The sequence below is a fragment of the Cololabis saira genome, chromosome 1 (genome assembly GCF_033807715.1).
Source record: "Cololabis saira isolate AMF1-May2022 chromosome 1, fColSai1.1, whole genome shotgun sequence".
NCBI classification, from domain to species: domain Eukaryota; kingdom Metazoa; phylum Chordata; class Actinopteri; order Beloniformes; family Belonidae; genus Cololabis; species Cololabis saira.
In genome coordinates this window covers 14,770,074-14,787,912 of record NC_084587.1, presented here as the reverse complement: position 1 = coordinate 14,787,912, position 17,839 = coordinate 14,770,074, and the positions used below count along the sequence as shown (strand labels likewise).

At 39.9% G+C, this 17,839-nt stretch overlaps 1 protein-coding gene across 2 annotated transcripts; it reads left to right on the top strand.

Moving 5' to 3' along the window:
* Positions 1 to 352: 352 nt before the first annotated feature.
* cntf (ciliary neurotrophic factor) lies at positions 353 to 17,068 on the top strand. Of its 2 annotated transcripts, none has more exons than XM_061745742.1 (3): positions 353 to 725; positions 10,528 to 10,833; positions 13,414 to 17,068. In XM_061745742.1, exons 1-3 carry the CDS (start codon positions 582 to 584, stop codon positions 13,585 to 13,587), a joined length of 624 nt encoding a protein of 207 aa, XP_061601726.1. In that variant the 5' UTR covers positions 353 to 581; the 3' UTR covers positions 13,588 to 17,068. The 2 variants fall into 2 exon arrangements, with proteins under 2 accessions (XP_061601726.1, XP_061601817.1); XM_061745833.1 differs by having other exon boundaries at positions 13,418 to 13,594.
* The last annotated feature ends 771 nt before the right edge of the window (positions 17,069 to 17,839 follow it).

Below are 17,839 nucleotides of genomic sequence, written 5' to 3'. Positions count from 1 at the left end.
TAGAACCATTTGGATGCATTTGTGGTTGTTTTTTTGTTTTTATCATATGCACACAAGGGGGAGTTTCAGGACGGGATCCCACTTAAATTTAGCCCCACGCCTGACTCTGTCACTTCCAGTAAAGCAGATAAGCTCCTCATGAATAAGGGCTGATTTATGGTTCCGAGTTACACCAACGCAGGTCTACGGCGTAGGGTACGCGGAGACACGCACCGTACGGCGTAAGCTCTGCGTCGATTTAACGCGGAACCATAAATCAGGCTAAGTACATGGGCTCCTCCTTCCAGCAACTGCTGCTCCTGCCCGGCATCAGGTTCCCCGGGGGGGGCGGAGGGCGGGGAGTTGGCTCCTAACGCAGTAACACAAGCAGCCAACAGTGAGGTCTGACAATAAGGGGGGACTAGTTTGAGCAGAACTTGTCTATAATTGACGACGGGAGTCGGATTCCACCTGTGGAGGGTTAGGAGACGCGGGACGGGAATCTGGCGTGCGTCGGGATGACGGAGGCGCACGGCTCGGCTTGAGAGAGGGATTTATTCTGGAGGGAGACAGAGGCGGCTGAAGGTGTGAAGGTCCCGGGGATGATGATGGCAGCCCGGGTGACCAGGAGCGTGCAGGGCTCCAGCCCCTCCAGCCCCGGCAGGACCAGCAGGACCACGCCGGCCCGCGCCGCCGCCGTGGCCGAGCAGCTCCAGCACGAGTGCGCCACCTTACTGGAGCTGTATGTGAGTAGACACATGCTGGACCAAAAACTCAAAAAACTAATATGTCTGGAGCCGCAAATAATGGAAAGTCTTTTATAAGCCCTTAGAATGAAGGCAACACATGCTGCATGTGTCTATATTAGTTATAACTGGGGGAAGATTTTTTTTTCATTATGCACTTCGAGAAAAAAGTCGAAATGTTGAGAAAAAAGTCGAAATGTCGAGAAAAAAGTCGAAATTTCGAGAAAATAGTCGAAATGTCGAGAAAAAAGTCGAAATTTCGAGAAAAATTTTGAAATGTTGAGAAAAAAGTTGAAATGTCGAGATTAATGTTGAAGTAAAATCTTGAGAAAAAAGTTGAAATGTCGAGAAAAAAGTCGAAATGTCAAGATTAATGTTGAAGTACAATCTTGAGAAAAAAGGCGAAATGTGGAGAAAAAAGTTGAAATGTCAAGATTAATGTTGAAGTAAAATCTTGAGAAAAAAGTAGAAATGTCGAGAAAAAAGTCGAAATGTTGAGAAAAAAGTTGAAATGTCAAGATTAATTTTGAAGTACAATCTTGAGAAAAAAGTCGAAATGTCAAGAAAAAAGTCGAAATGTTGAGGAAAAAGTCAAAATTTCGTGAAATGTCAAGATTAATGTTGAAGTACAATATTGAGAAAAAAGCCAAAATGTTGAGAAAAAAGTCGAAATATCGAGAAAAAGTCAAAATTTCGTGAAAAAAGTCGAAATGTCGAGAAAAAAGTCAAAATTTCGAGAAAAAAGTTGAAATGTCGAGATTAAAAAAGGATAAAAAGAAGAAAAAAAGGAAAAAAGAGGTCAAACATTTTTGAAAAAGTTCCAGGGAGCCCCTAGGGCGGCGCTAAAGAGCCGCATGCGGCTCTATAGCCAGAGTGGGAAACATGCATGTGTGTGTGTTTGTGTGTGTGTGTGTGTGTGTGTGTGTGTGTGTGTGTGTGTGTGTGTGTGTGTGTGTGTGTGTGTGTGTGCGTGTGTGTGTGTGTGTGTGTCAGTCAGAGGACGGGAGGAAGAAATAGGCCAAAGTGAAATGGAAAATGAATATAATTTGTGTTCCAAGGAAGTTCAGTGACTTCTTCAGGGTGTTGGAGAGCAGTGTGTGCACAAGTGAGATAAGAAGAATGGGCAGTTGTGTGTGTTTGTGTGTGTTGGCACATATGTGTGTGTTAACAACATTGTAGATGTCCAGGAAAGTAGGAGGAAGGAATGGAAAGTGAAGAGAGAGAGGGAGAGAGTTTGAACTGGAATGGGAAAGAGGTGGGCGTTTTTTTCTTGCATTCATGTGCTGGTAAATGTCTGGACATGAACCCTCCGTCTCCTGTCCACGGGCCTTGTGTCGTTTTTTGCCTTTCAGTTGCGACAGCATCTGGTTTTTAAAACGATTCATAATGTTCTGGCTGGGGACCAACAAGTTGCTTCTTGATCTTGGGCCAGTACGCTCCCTCATATCCTCATCCTTCCTTTCGTGTGTCTCGCTGCAGGCAAGCAAGGCAGCAGCCTGGCAGTATAACCCAGAATCCACTAGTCTTGGGGCCTGGGGGGCAACAGACAAACTTTCAGGACAATGTGCTTAAAATGATGACACAAACACAATGATAACTTGTTTCTTCTTTGTTGAGACATTAAACCTACTAGCAGGTACATGACGGTTCCTTTCTCCTTTTCTTTTATCCACTTCCTTCACCTTTCATACTTTTCTTATCAAGTTTATCACTAATAGGACCCCTCAAACAATGCTACTGTCTGTTATTGGCAGCAGCCACATGCTAAAGGAATATTCCCCTGCTGGATCGATCTTTGGTTTGTTAGTAGATGATAATGAGCGTAAACTCTCCTGTGGGATTAAAATTAAGCAAACTGGTGCAATTTTGAGTAAGAATCTAGTTTTGGCTGCTCTTCCTACAAGTGGTCACTAGGGATGGGCGGTATGGACTAAAAAATGTATCACGATAATTTCTGGCATTTATCCCGATAACGATAAAAATGATAAAATGATGATAAAAAAAATACCAATTCAACTCCACCTTTGTAACTATAAATCTATCTTGCTCTCAGATCCACCATGTTTGTTACACAAAAACGTCATCAACGGGAATTTTTCTTTCTTTCTTTCTTTCTTTCTTTCTTTCTTTCTTTCTTTCTTTCTTTCTTTCTTTCTTTCTTTCTTTCTTTCTTTCTTTCTTTCTTTCTTTCCTTCTGGCTCATTTCTTTCTTTCTTTCTTTCTTTCTTTCTTTCTTTCTTTCTTTCTTTCAGGCTCATTTCTTTCTTTCTTTCTTTCTGGCTCATTTCTTTCTTTCTTTCTTTCTTTCTTTCTTTCTTTCTTTCTTTCTTTCTTTCTTTCCTTCTGGCTCATTTCTTTCTTTCTTTCTTTCCTTCTGGCTCATTTCTTTCTTTCTTTCTTTCTGTCTTTCTTTCTTTCTTTCTTTCTTTCAGGCTCATTTCTTTCTTTCTTTCTTTCCTTCTGGCTCATTTCTTTCTTTCTTTCTTTCTGGCTCATTTCTTTCTTTCTTTCTTTCTTTCTTTCAGGCTCATTTCTTTCCTTCTTTCTTTCCTTCTGGCTCATTTCTTTCTTTCTTTCTTTCTTTCTTTCTTTCTTTCTTTCTTTCTTTCTTTCTTTCTTTCTTTTAGGCTCCTTTCTTTCTTTCTTTCTGGCTCATTTCCTTCCTTCCTTCCTTCCTTCATGTACGTTGTGGGTGGATTTAATGCAGAACCATAAATCAGCTTCACACAAAAACGTCATCAATGGGAATTTATCGTTTTTATCGTGAGATGACAAATTCTTACCATGGGGAATTTTTTTGACGGTTTATCTTGAACGGTGTAATATCACCCATTCCTAGTGGTCACCCAGCAAAGATGCATCCAAAAGGCACAATGCAGAATCCTCCATGATGTAAACAATTCATGAGTATTAGCTTAAGGCCTGAAGACATCATTGAAAGTGACAAACATCTCTGTTGAGGGAGTTCATGAGTTATTAAGGAGACAGGGTATCAGTGGCAGGACATGACCGAGGAGACTTATATTCCAGCATTGCTTCATGCCTGACGACCCGCAACACTGCTGGGGAAATGTTTTGTGGACTGACTGAAGTAAAAATTGTTTCGGAGCAGTTTGCAGGTCTATGTACAGAACAAAAAGGGCACAGCTTGCCAAATATCAAACTATCCTGCCTGTGTTGAAGCATGGTGGAGGGAGCATCATGATTTGGGATTGCTTTGTTGTTTCAGGGCCTCAGCCACTTGTCGTCATCATATCTTAAAGCAATGGGCCCCCCTTTGGTTTATAGCACCCTTCCTTTAGCTTCTTGTAGAGACTCATGTGGCACTTTTCCACTAGTACCTACTCAGCCCGACTCGACTCGGCACGCCTTGTTTCTAGACACCCAGATGAGAAGTGGGCGGGTTGTAGGGATGGGCGGTATGGACAAAAAACATTATCACGATAATTTCTGGCATTTATCCCAATAACGATAAAAAAAAATACAGTTAGTGGGAATCTTAATATTTCTTTCTTTCTTTCTTTCTTTCTTTCTTTCTTTCTTTCTTTCTTTCTTTCTTTCTTTCTTTCTTTCTTTCTTTCTTTCTTTCTTTCTTTCTTTCTTTCATGCTCATTTTTTTCTTTCTTTCTTTCTTTCTTTCTTTCTTTCTTTCTTTCTTTCTTTCTTTCTTTCTTTCTTTCTTTCTTTCTTTCAGGCTCAAATCTTTCTTCTTTCTTTCTTTCAGGCTCATTTCTTTCTTCTTTCTTTCTTTCATGCTCATTTCTTTCTTTCTTTCTTTCAGGCTAATTTCTTTCTTTCTTTCTTTCTTTCTTTCTTTCAGGCTCATTTCTTTCTTCTTTCTTTCTTTCTTTCTTTTTTTCTTTCTTTCTTTCTTTCTTTTTTTCTTTCTTTCTTTCTTTCATGCTCATTTATTTATTTATTTCTTTCTTTCTTTCTTTTTTTCTTTCTTTCATTCTTTCAGGCTCATTTCTTTCTTCTCTCTTTCTTTCTTTCTTTTTTTCTTTCTTTCTTTCTTTCTTTTTTTCTTTCTTTCTTTCAGGCTCATTTCTTTCTTCTTTCTTTCTTTCTTTCTTTCTTTCTTTTTTTCTTTCTGGCTCATTTCTTTCTTTCTTTCTTTCTTTCTTTCTTTCTTTCTTTCTTTCTTTCTTTCAGGCTCATTTCTTTCTTCTTTCTTTCTTTCTTTCTTTCTTTCTTTCAGGCTCATTTCTTTCTTTCTTTCTTTCTTTCTTTCTTTCTTTCTTTCTTTCTTTCTTTCTTTCTTTCAGGCTCATTTCCTCAATTTATCGTTTTTACCGTGAGATGACAAATTCTTACCGTGGGGAATTTTTTTGACGATTTATCGTGAACGGTAAAATATCGCCCATTCCTAGCGGGTTGGAGCGAAGCTGCTCTGACGTATTTGATTCTGTGATCTAAACGGAGAAGACAACAACACTAAAGATGTAGAACACGGAGGAGATGATATATGTGCTGCTGGGTCTGTGGCTTGTGTTCGTTATCAAGTTAAAAAATGAGAGTAAAAGAAGCTTCAAGCGGCAACGCTTTTTTTTTGTTTGTTTGCGTCGGCGCTGATGAGAAATCAGTTGAAAGCCGTGAGCGGCTGAGAAGTGACAGAGCTCCTGGTGGATCTGATCGTTCCTTATCGCCCGTCTAGATTATTTTTTAATTCTCTCCTCAGCCACCAGGTTTATGAACATCTGCACCTCAGAGTTGGATCACCAAACAGACGTTTGCGCTGCCATTGCCTCTTGAATAAAATCGCCGCGAGTCGCTCTTTTGCTGACTCCCGCTTCCTGATTCAAACGTCTGACGGCCCCACCCCCCGACCAATCTGTGGCGTGTAGTGTGATGACGTCAGATCCAGGGCCGACTCAGCACGCTTAGAACCTCGGCAGAGTAGGTACAGAAAATGTATCTACTCTGCACGCCTCCACCCGCCTCGGCCCGTAGTGGAAAAGCGCAAGACGGGGGCGTGGCGAGTAGAGGCGCGCAGAGCAGGTGCTAGTGTAAAAGTGCCATAACACCCCCCCTTTGCCCTTCGGTTCTTAAGGCTGAAATATGCTTCTGCGTCACACCAACGCAGAGCACACGCCGCAGCCGTGACGCCGTGCTGAACCCTTCTGACTTCTCCGTCTCTCCATTTGGTCGCGGTACACTACCCCCCGCGGCCGCTAGTTAGCGATCTTTTTCTGAATGGTTTATCCGACTTTTTCCGGTCACAGTAAATCAAAGAGATAAGGACAACTGTTGTGCAAAAAACAAAAACAAAAAAAATCACATATAAACGAAAAAAGAGCCCTGGAAGTTCACTACTGCTTCAAACCGGAAACCGGAAATGCTACGCTTTCAAACGAACCAATCACAGCCCTCTCGGTCTGCGTGTGGTCTGCGTCTCCTCGACGCGTTACAATTTTCGGGAGGTGCACGTCAGAGACGGCGCAGGTGACGGCGTGTCCTCTGCGTCGATCCAAACCACACGCCGTAGGCACGGCGCCATTTTGACGCAGAAGCATAATTAAGCCTTTACTGCCAGATGGATAGCATCTCTTCATTTTGATAGACCCCCTCTCATCTGGTTTGTGTACGTAAGACGCAGACTGAGGCAGGTAGAGATGGGGCCCCCTTTAGGGAGATGTTGCGACTTGCCCTTCTTGCCCAGGGGGGCCCAAGCTTTTTCCTGGTAAGTGCCTCTAATTACACTAGCATTCTTCCATTCATTTCATGAATCACTTTAGCAGTTTGTTTTTTCCTCGGGCCCCTGTGGTGCTGACAATGTTATAGCTGTGTGTACACACTCCCAGGATTTTTATTCCTTGGCTTTAATTAATTAGTTAAGTCTTTGATACTCGCATATTTCATAAAACAGTTGGGGGCCACATGTTATTAATCAGCCTGTTGTTGTCTGTAGCCGAGGTGTCCCTGGTTGCTGTTTTCCACATCTTGATCCCACCTTTTAAACTGAGTATCAAGGCTTATCCTTTTTTCCGTGTGATTTATGACTGCGCTGTTTCAGGATGTGAAGTCATCTACTGGCATATTCATGGCTGTCTGCGGTAGGATTTATTTTGTTGTCTGAGCCTTAACCGTTAACTTCCACCCTGGCTTTCGGAGCACGTGCTTCACTTCGGCCTTCCCTTTCACACCGGTTCCAACTTGCACGCAGGCTTCAACATGAATGACTTCATACACGAGTTGACCTTTTCACAACTGAAACAAATCCTAAGATGTTAGCTGTAATCCTGCGTGGGAAGAGAACCAGGAACGTCATCGATGAAATGCCAGATACACCGCCCACTTTTATGAGGAACACCTGCTATAACTAATATGTGTCCGTCACTCCAGGCTTTGTTGGTGGGAAATTTATCCTAAGAATCGTATATAGTTCTGTGCAGAAGAACGTCGTTGCAAAAAAGATCATCTTTAAGCGTCACCATTTTTGATTCGGCTCCAATCTTTGGGGAAATTCAAAAATAAGTCTTCATTCATAAAAAATTGTGATTCAAAAACATTTCCACCCTCTGCAAAACAGTACTATCTGAATCTATTCAAGCTCAGTACAGTGTACAAGTAGCTAATCAAGGTTTATATTTAAAGATAACAGCTCTAGGCTATTAGTTCTGTTTTATTACCAGGGCATTTTCAGCTGATGTCCGACCGCGGCAATAAAGATGGCTGTGGCTGGAAGAATGATTTGACAGTAAGTATTTTAGGCAAGGCAAGGCAAGTTTATTCAACACAAGGTAATTCAAACTGCTTTGCATCAACATTAAAAGCAGCAAGACACAATTAAACAGTAAATAACAAATACAATGAAATAAAATGATATTTTGTTCTGATATCCCGAATATTCATGAGTACAGTCTCACTTAAGATACAAAACTGGTGTTTTATGTTGTGTTTGCTCAAATTTCTTGCTGTTTCGCATTATTGAAACTAAAGACTTTGAAAGTGAAACTATCTCACGCTCTGATGTTGCGTAATTAACTGGCGTAATCCAAGCGATTAGCTGCTGTTTTAACATTATTATGGCACACAGACAACCCAACATAGGTGTGTAATGCAGGTCTTTAGAGGTCAAGCAGCAAACTTGTATTACTAGTAGGGCTGGGCGATATGGACCAAAAGTCATATCTCAATATTTTCTAGCTGAATGGCAATACTCGATATATATCTCGATATTTTTTCTGTGCCTTAATTGGGGTTTCCCCCAAAGCATTATAACATAGCATCTCTGTTAGCTTCATTTTTTCTGATCAAACCCTTAAAAAAACAGTCAGTTTTAATACAAAGCCTCGTGCCAAATGTCACACAGGTTCCTTTATTAACAGAGGTCTGCACAATATCAACATGTATAAAACAAATGAAATAAAAATAAACTGCCTGCATATATAGAATAAAAATGCTTCTTGAATAAAATAAAACAAATATCCCTTTCCTGCATAACAATTAAATTAAAATACACTGTGCAATTAATACAATGTAGACAGTAACAGGCAGACTTTTCCACTGAGGTTGACAGTTGTGCAAATAACAAAACATTTGTGCAAATCTCAAATAAAACATTCAAGTCCATTTGTCACAAAATTAGCTATATCAAAATCATAAAAAACAAAGAAGAATTTTTTATTTTTTTTTAAATCGATATAAACGATATTGTCTCGTACCATATCGTGTTTGAAATTATATCGATATATATTAAAATCTCGATATATCGCCCAGCCCTAATTACTAGGTTTAGGGAAAGATTGCGCTTTGGGTTAAAACCGACATCTTCAGATATTGCTTCCATGATATAAATGGTGGTATTTTAGATGGGGACATGGTTAGAAGTTCGGTCACCAAGGAGGGCCCCCTGGGGGACGTGATTTGAGTAACTAGTGGATGCATCCTGGACCCTACCCAGGCACCCACGGGAGGAGGCGCCCTGAGGAAAACCCAGGACATGTTGGAGATATTTGATCCTTTGACTGGTCTGGAAACCGCTCAGGTTCCTCCCAGAAGAGCTGGTGGCGATGGCCTGGGAGACCGAAGTAATATTGAACATATACGAATAGTGATAAATGGTAGAGCTATCGAGAGGGTACAATTTATAACATTTTTGGGAATATATTTGGATGAATTTTTAAACTTTAGGAAACATATTGATGAATTGTCAAAGAAATTATCTACATATGTCGGCTTATTTTATAGACTGAGACATTTTCTTCCTCTTGAAGCTCTCCTAACTCTGTACCGGTCTCTATTTGAGCCTCATTTAAATTATTGTAATGTTTTATGGTGTAATACATATCCAAGTTATGTTGACAAACTACAGATCTTACAAAAGAAAGTGATTCGAGTTACATCATGGAGCAAATTTAATGCTCCCTCTGATCCTCTTTTTTATGGATATACAGTAAACTTACTGAGTGTAACATTTTCCACAATGCCTGTGTAATGTACAATGTAGTGTTTAGACTCAATGATAGATTCTGTCATCTCATCCCCATTTATGCTCCCACTCATGAACACACCACAAGGAGAAAACAACTTTTAAAGGGAAAGAAAAGGAAACTGAAATGTACAAGTTTCAGTGTAACCTGCAAAGGTCCAAAAATTTGGAATGAGATTGATAGTGCTATAAAAGAGTCTGGATCTCTCTCTCACATTAAAAAAAAGACTAAAACAAAAATTGTTATTAAATTATGTCTCTTATTAAATGTTTTATGTACCAATACCTGATGTATTATTTTTATAAGAATATATTTGTATCTAGGAAATCTGAGGAGGTCTCAGGGTTTTATTGTGTGTTTTTTCTTATTTAGGTTATAAGGTTATTATACTGTATGTATATGTATTATATGTGTAATTTATAGTTGTTTTGCTGTGTGACTGGGCCCCTATTCATAAGCTACAGTAGCTTCTGGGGAGTCCCATTTTACAAACCTCAATTGATTGATTATTATCTGCATTTGTGTTTTTTAATAATTTGTAAATAAACTCTAAACTAACTTAAATTAAGTTTGGACCTCTCTGCTGCAACTCAAACCTGGATAAATGGACGGTATCGTTTATATGACTGGAGAGACTTTGGCGTATCTCGTGGTGGTATTGGACAGAGGTTAAGATTACAATGTTGGATTGGCATTATTGGGAAATACAAATATTTGTTTTGGTAGTTCCTCACACCCGACTCTCAGATCAGGACTTTTGCACCAATATTCTTCCTCATTTTGTTTGTGAACAGCTCGTAAGCGGTGCACTTGTCTGTCTCTGGCCCACTTTGGGACGCCGTAAAAAGTAAAAGCTAATGGTTTTAGATTTGTCATTGATGTGTCAACCATTTTCCTAACTTGTTGGGCGAGTTTGTAGAGCGGTACCAGCTTCAACATGTAGCTGCTGAAAAATAGGTGAGAAAGATCTATTATCTATCATTCCTCTGTCCTTGCCAACAAAAGTATCACACCCAGCAGCTGTTAATTCTTTGGAAGTACTTTGTTGTTTTAATTGGCTCTAGCTTGCCTTTTTTTCATTCCTTTCTGGAAGCTTTGTGAAGCCAAATGAAGGTGGGGTTTGTTGGACAAAAATGTATTTTAAAGACTGTGGGTAACCTCAACAAAGTCTTATCACAGTTAGATTAAAGTACTTATTCTTTATAAGTTTATATAAAGGGATCAAATGCGGTCAAAACGAACATGGTTTGAATTGTTGCTTCAATTCTCCCATGATGCACTTCACCTTTTTTTCTTTGCCTTTACATGTCCTACATCTCACATTGGTTCCTGTCCTCTTGTTCTTTTTTTTTTTGTCTTTCGTCTTCCAGAAAAAGAGGGAGAGCTTCCCTGCAGACCTGGGTGATGGCCGCATGGTGTCGGTCCCTCCCTCTTCCTCCCAGCTGGACTCCAGAGACGAGCTCTGGCGCCTCCACTCCGCCTTGCTGCAGTGCCGGAACTTGCTGGAGAGAGCCGTTGACAAAGAGGAGAAGGAGCTGACAGGTGGGGAGAAAGGGGAGTACAAGAATCGGAGGACGACGGTGAAGGAAAGACTCTCCTCTCTCTTACTGAACACTGGAGAACTGCTGAAGGCTGATGGCGCTGCCGCTTTGACCCCGAGCACGGACGGTTTGGAGGTAGGTGCTCCCGTCAGCTGAGCTGTTGGGAGGCTAAATCTCTTTGCTTTGTTTACTCTGGTGCAAATCATCCCATCCCATACCTTCCCATACATCCCATCCCATCCAATAAATCCCATCTCTTCCCATACACCCCATCAGGTGGGCAGAGTAGCCAAAAATTGTACTCAAGTAAAAGTACTGTTACTTCAGAATAATATGACTCAAGTAGAAGTAAAAAGTAGTCATCCAAATAATTACTTGAGTTAAAGTAAAAAAGTACTTGGTGAAAAAACTACTCAAGTACTGAGTAACTGTTGAGTAACGTCTGATTTATTTTTTTAACACAACCATTCAAACAGACAAAAGTACAAAATAATCATCTTCAGGCAAATTAAATCAATACAATAATAAAATAAATTAAAATTAATAAAAAATAGCTTAAATTAAAATAATCTTAAACTAAATTCAAGTACTTTAATAAATAATAAAATAAATAAAATAATAACAGAATAAAAAAATAAATTAAGCACAAGTAGCACAAAATTGTAAGCCTTTGTACTTTTCTTTTTTAACCAGGCAGAACTAGAACAAGCCCATGAACTCATATAAACTCTGTGTGTGTTTGAGTCTGTGTAAATGTGACAAAACATGCAAAAACAAACATTTTTCCCAAAGAATCACTCAGTGATGTCATGAGTTTGACGCATACGCGGATAAAAGGGATAAAAGAAAAGTAACAGCTCAATGTAGCCTAAAGTAGCGGAGTAAGAGGAACAGTTTCTTCTTCACAAATCTACTCAAATAAAAGTAAAAAGTGTAGTGATTCAAAACTACTCCTAAAAGTACAACATTTCCCAAAACTTACTCAAGTAAATGTAACGGAGTAAATGTAACTCGTTACTACCCACCTCTGCACCCCATCTCATACATCCCATACCATACCATCTTTATTCATAAAGCACTTTTAGCTGCTAAAGTGGACCAAAGTAAAACATTAACAGAACTTTCCTTTGACATAACAAAGAAAATATGAAAATGAGCAGAAAAATAAACAAATAAAATTAGTTCAAAAGCGTTTGTTGTTATTGATTATGAGAAACCTATTTTCACACAGAGAAAAACATTTCTTAAGTGTGCCTAAATGAATTTAAATACTTAAATCCACATGAGATTGTTCACGTCACTTATTGGTCAGATGTTTTTAATATAGCCAGGCTGTGTTCCAGAACCACTTCTACCACCGACCACTATGGGCGGTGAGATCTTTGTGCTGACCACAAAGCCACTGACGATACCGTCCTCACTGGTGGGGACTGGTGGGGACGTCCACCCACATCTAATACTATTTTGTCCCAGTTTTGATGCTCTTGTACTGACTTATGAACTTTCTGTTGATATGCTGCCCCCGTGTGGTCAGAAGCAGTTGCTACATGGAATTAATTAATACAGAAACTTTTTACTGGAGCTTTAGTAGTTGTACGGCATGGAAAATGCATGCAGTCTTTCCATTTCTTGTGTTTATCACTCCCCTGACACACTTCACTTTGAAAATGAAGTACAGCTGCAGTCAGACGGGAACATTTTTGATGCACTGGAGTCACCAAAGGTACATAATTAAACATTACAGGAGGCCGCAGCCTTTAATCATAGAGAACAGGGATTTACTAATCAAAGATACTGTATTTCACATGATCATTAAATGATACTGTGGGGCAAAAAAATATTTAGTTAGCCACCAATTGTGCAAGTTCTCCCACTTAAAAAGATAAGAGAGGCCTATAATTCTCATCATAGGTACACTTCAATTATGAAAGACAGTATGGGGGGAAAGAATCCAGGAAATCACTTTGTAGGATTTTTACTGAATTAATTGGTAAATTCCTGGGTAGAATAAGTATTTGGTCACCTACAAACAAGCAAGATTTCTGGCTTTCACAGACCTTTAACTTCTTCTTTAAGAGGCTCCTCTGTCCTCCAATCGTTACCTGTATTAATGACACCTGTTTTAACTGGTTATCAGTATAAAAGACACCTGTCCACAACCTCAAACAGTCACACTCCAAACTCCAAGAGCTGTCAAAGGACGTGAGAAACAGAATTGTAGACCTGCACTAGGCTGGGAAGATTGAATCTGCAAAAGGTGAGCAGCTCGGTGTGACAGGGCAACGGAGGAATGGCTTCATAAGAAACATTTCAAGGTCCTGGAGTGGCCTAGCCAGTCTCCAGATCTCAACCCCATAGAAAATCTTTGGAGGGAGTTGAAAGTCCGTGTTGCCCAGCGACAGCCCCAAAATGTGATTTTCTGGATTTTCTTTTTTCATTTTGTCTCTCATAGTTGAGATATAACTGTGATGGAAATTACAGGTATATCTAATCTTTTTAAGTGGGAGAACTTGCACAATTGGTGGCTGACTAAATACTTTTTTACCCCACTGTATATCCAGACTTCTTGCATGTTTTCGTCGGTACATCGGTCCGAGACGTTTACGTGCTTTTTAAAACTATGATCTCAGTCAGACTTATAATAATTCAGTTCTTTTCTTCCTTTGCATAAACGCACAGATTGGGGTTAAGCTACTGTCTTTTTCTCTTTGGCAGTTAGATGGCCCGGCCAATCCGTTCGAGCTGAAGCTTTGGGTGTACCGGATCTACAGAGAGGTGGACCACTGGACCAAGATGGCCGTCACCACCTTGAAACATCTGCCACCTGACGTTGGGAAGAGCCGAATAAGGATAGGGAAAGCTAGAGCGTTGAGAAGCGCTCGAAGATGAGACAGAGACAGGACCAGGGCGTGTGTGTGGATCATGAGGAATAATGTGAGGGGAAAAGGAGGTCTGGAAGAAAAGAAACAAGCCCGGTTCTGGAGATGAGAGTGGAGCAAGGTCTTCTGCCAGGGTCGAAGTTGCTGCACATCTTTAGTGGTGGTAAAGACTTGCTAACCACAGATCTTGAATACTTAATTTAGGAGATGAATCTAATTGATTGATTTATTTATTGTTTATATTTTCAAATGAAATCTAACAAGTGTTCATAGTTAAAATGCAGTTTCTTTTGCTTTTTTTTTTTAAAGTTGATGCCTGTACTCCGGGCTTCTTCCTCTTGAATGTACCACTTTTGTGATACAGCTGCAGGTGGTCATGTGCAGCCATCGCATGGACACACCGCAGGCGGCCAACGGCGTGGTCGATAAGGCACACATGGTCATGACGATGCAAACATTTGAAACTACGCGTCTGTGTTCAGTACTGCTTTTATTCAGCTTTGCATTTTTATGCTTCAAACTAAGGGCTGTGCAGCGTTTGAGGTCAAACAGCTCCCTCTAGTGTCCATACTGGGCTGTTACTTTCATTCCTTCATTAGTTTTATTTATTTAGTTTAATTTCTTGATTAATCACCTTACAATGTCATTCATGTTTATTTTTTCTCATATTTTATGGCCGTTTTACGAACAATGAAAAAAACGTGGTTGTTGGGTGTAGTGGAAATACAATGTAAACAACAAAAGGGCTGCGAGAATAAGTAAAAGCAGATGCAGATTTTATTCACTTAAAAGCAGCTTTACCATATGCTCAAGCTGCACAGCCCCTCAGATGAAGTCAGTCAGTTTAAACAAAAAGATGTAACTGCGTTTGTTAACTAATGCATCGTATCGACAAGGCAGCTGCAACAATCACAACAGCGGCTAATTAAAGTGAGACGTGTCAAAGAGAGATTAATCAGAAATGAACCTCTTACCTTCCAGTCTAACCTGGGTCAGAGTTTTAATTAAATTAGTCACAGGCACTGACTGACTCAGGTTGTTTAAAAATGTATGAGGCCTTGGCGTAAACGAAGGAGAAGATGGCGTGAATGGGATTGGTGAAGACTTGAGCGGATGAGCAACAAGATCCGTGAAATGGAAGAATAGAAAACAGTCCGAGATGATGGAAGGACATCTGGATCAACAGGATTTTTAATGTGAAAACACACCAAACAAAAAAAAGGGACCATTTAAATTAGATTTTTCTGTTTTGTTTTTTATCCTACATATTTTTTTAAAGACGTGTTTTTGTGAGTGAAATCAGCTGTTAGTCGCTGCACTGGAAATACGGTGTGCATTTGCTCAGTATTACTTTCTTGTAGTATTCTTTACGGTGGCCTAGACCCGCCATTGCTGAAAATAAAAGTAACGCTGCAAACAAAAAGAAACGCTGCTGCAAATAAAAGAAACACTGCAAATATAAAGAAACCCCGCTGCAAATAAAATAAAAAAACGACGCAAATAAAAAAGCCACAACGGAAGTGAATTACCGGGGACTATTTTTGCAGATGCACCGGTGTTGCACATTAAAAATTACACGTAGCGATGTTGAACAGTAACCTTTTCACTTATTTTCTCGTTCATTGTTCTTCTTATTCCTCGCTCTTCTTATTTCTTCCTTTTCACTTACGTCCTCTTTGTCGTCTTCTTCTCCTCTCACATAAAAACACTGGTGCATCAGTAAAAATAGTCCCCGGTAATTCACTTCCATTGTGGCTTTTTTTTTGCATAGTTTTTTATTTTTATTTGCAGCAGCGTTTGTTTTTATTTGCAGCGTTTATTTTATTTGCAAAGCGTTTATTTTATTTGCAGCGGCGTTTCTTTTTATTTGCAGCGGCGTTTCTTTTTATTTGCAGTGGCGTTTCTTTAATTTTCAGCAATGGTGGGTCTCGGCCACCGTAATTCTTGACTTAAGGTGCAGTTTGATCAACAAGACATAGAAGTTCAACAGCCCGGCTTCTTTTTCTTCATTTATTTCTTTATTTTTTTATTTTACTTGCGTCGGCCCTGAAGTTTGAGCTGCAGGCTTGATTTGTTACCCAGAATCCCGCTGGAGGGTCTGGGTTGCAGCTCTGGCCACACAGCAGCCTGCAGAGCAATCAAACCTGGACGTTTGCTTCAGTTTAACACAAATACGTTAATGTTGCATATCTTTTACTTTCTGTAGGTGGACGTTATTCTGAAACAATCTGAGATTAACATTTTATTCTGCAGATTGATCGTTTGCTTTTAACTGTTGGAGCCTTCTCTCATCCGTTTTTTCTAAATATTGAGTTCATTTATTTCTTCTCTCAGCTGATATCAACGTCGCATTTACTCCTTATTTCTGCAGTCAAAGTTAATGATAGTGATTGAACCGAGTGGAGCGCAGTTTGGTTTCAAATCACACGGGTCCGCTCAAAAGCCGAGTAAACTCACACCTCGTTGTTATGGGACTTTGACATCACACACAAGGAATGTAGTCAAAATGGACATTATGATTCGTCTGCATTCTGATTGGCGGCTCATGTACAGCACACATGCAAATGGAGGAATAAATCGAACTGCTGTGAGCCAATCAGATTTCAGGATTCGACAGCGATTTCAGAAGGGACGTAGTAAGAGTCGCCACATGACCTTTAGGGTTTTATGCAGCGTTAAAACCCTAAGTAACAGATTAAACTCATGCAACCTCTTAACCCCATGGTCATTAGCGCCTGTGGTTTACCTGCACCCCAACGTCAGATTTCTTCACTTATCCTTAACAAGAATATAAAATAAAAAACCCACATCAAATTTGTTAGATACATTTTAACAAGAGTCTGAATAATTTCTTCAACATGAGGAGGCACGTGTTTCATCCTTTCTTTAGTCTCATGCAAAGTGCAGAAAAATACATATTTATAGTATGTTATTTATTCAACAGGATCATTACACATACATGCTTATTGTAATATATTTATGTTGTTGCTACTTATGACTTCATTCATTCAACAGACTTAAGAAACTCACGACTGTCTCTTCTCAGCTTGTGTAACTTAAAGTCTCAGCGTGCATCAATAAATATGATCCGGGCTAAACATTTGTGGCAAAGTGAGCCGCATGCTAAGTGTCATTGGGCCACACCTTTCTTTTTCTAATGTATGTTTTTAACAAAGTATTGTGTACATTAAGTCAGAGTTTACTGAGGCGGACAGGAACAAACGTAAACTGGTAATGTTTAACCAGTCATCAGTGGTGGGGGCTGTGAGCTCCGCCCTCGGAGCACCGGGTGTTCTCAACACCTTCCCTGGAACTGTTGACAGCCAGAACTGACAACTGAAGAGCAAAGATGATCAACGCCTTCATCATAAACTGTATTTACATGTTGTGCTTCAGTCAGATGTTTTTCTTTTGCTTTTGAATTGTCATTCTCTCCGTTTTTATTGTCGTCACAATAAATCATGTCACTTTAAAGTGGCTTTTCTTGACTATGTGCAGCATTGGGTTTTTCTTTTTTAATAAAGTGGCAACACCCCAGAGGCCGGCCACCAAAGCTGACTTTAATCACGTCTCATTAAAGGAGATACATTATGCCTTTATTTAAAGAAGACTGACAGATTTTACTGACGTTTTGATTAAGTATTTGTGGTATTTTCGCACCTCTTCTGTGGGACGTGTCTCGAAACGGGCGCTGCAGCTTTACGCTAACAACTGAGGCAGCAAATGTACAATTTAATGTGGAGAGGCTGGATAACTCAAGTCTGATCATGGTGTGTGATGTCACAGAAAATCTCAACGGTTTATTGGAGGACGTATTTGCAAACTGAGATGGCTCCAAAGTCACATGGTTGTTTAATGTTGAAGTTTTGGTGGTCAAATCAAAGTCTCAAATACGTGTTCTCAAACCCAGAAAACGTCATTTTAATCATAATATGCCCCCTTCTATGTTTAACGTTAATAATACTTTCAACCTTCAGACTTTTTATTGTAATCAGACTAGGGATGCCCCGATACCATTTTTTTCACACCGAGTACGACGAGTACTTTACGAGTATTTTAATTTGTTTACTCGGCGATACCGAGTACCGATCCGATACTTCTACCACAAAAATAACTATGACTGTGACTGGCAGCGCCGTTTCAGGCAATATAGTGACAATTAATGCAAGTGGGATGTCAGCAGTGTGGACATGGGACGACGACAAACAGACTGCAGGCTGTCGGCGCAACTAACGCGGCTAACCGGCTAACGCGGCTAACCG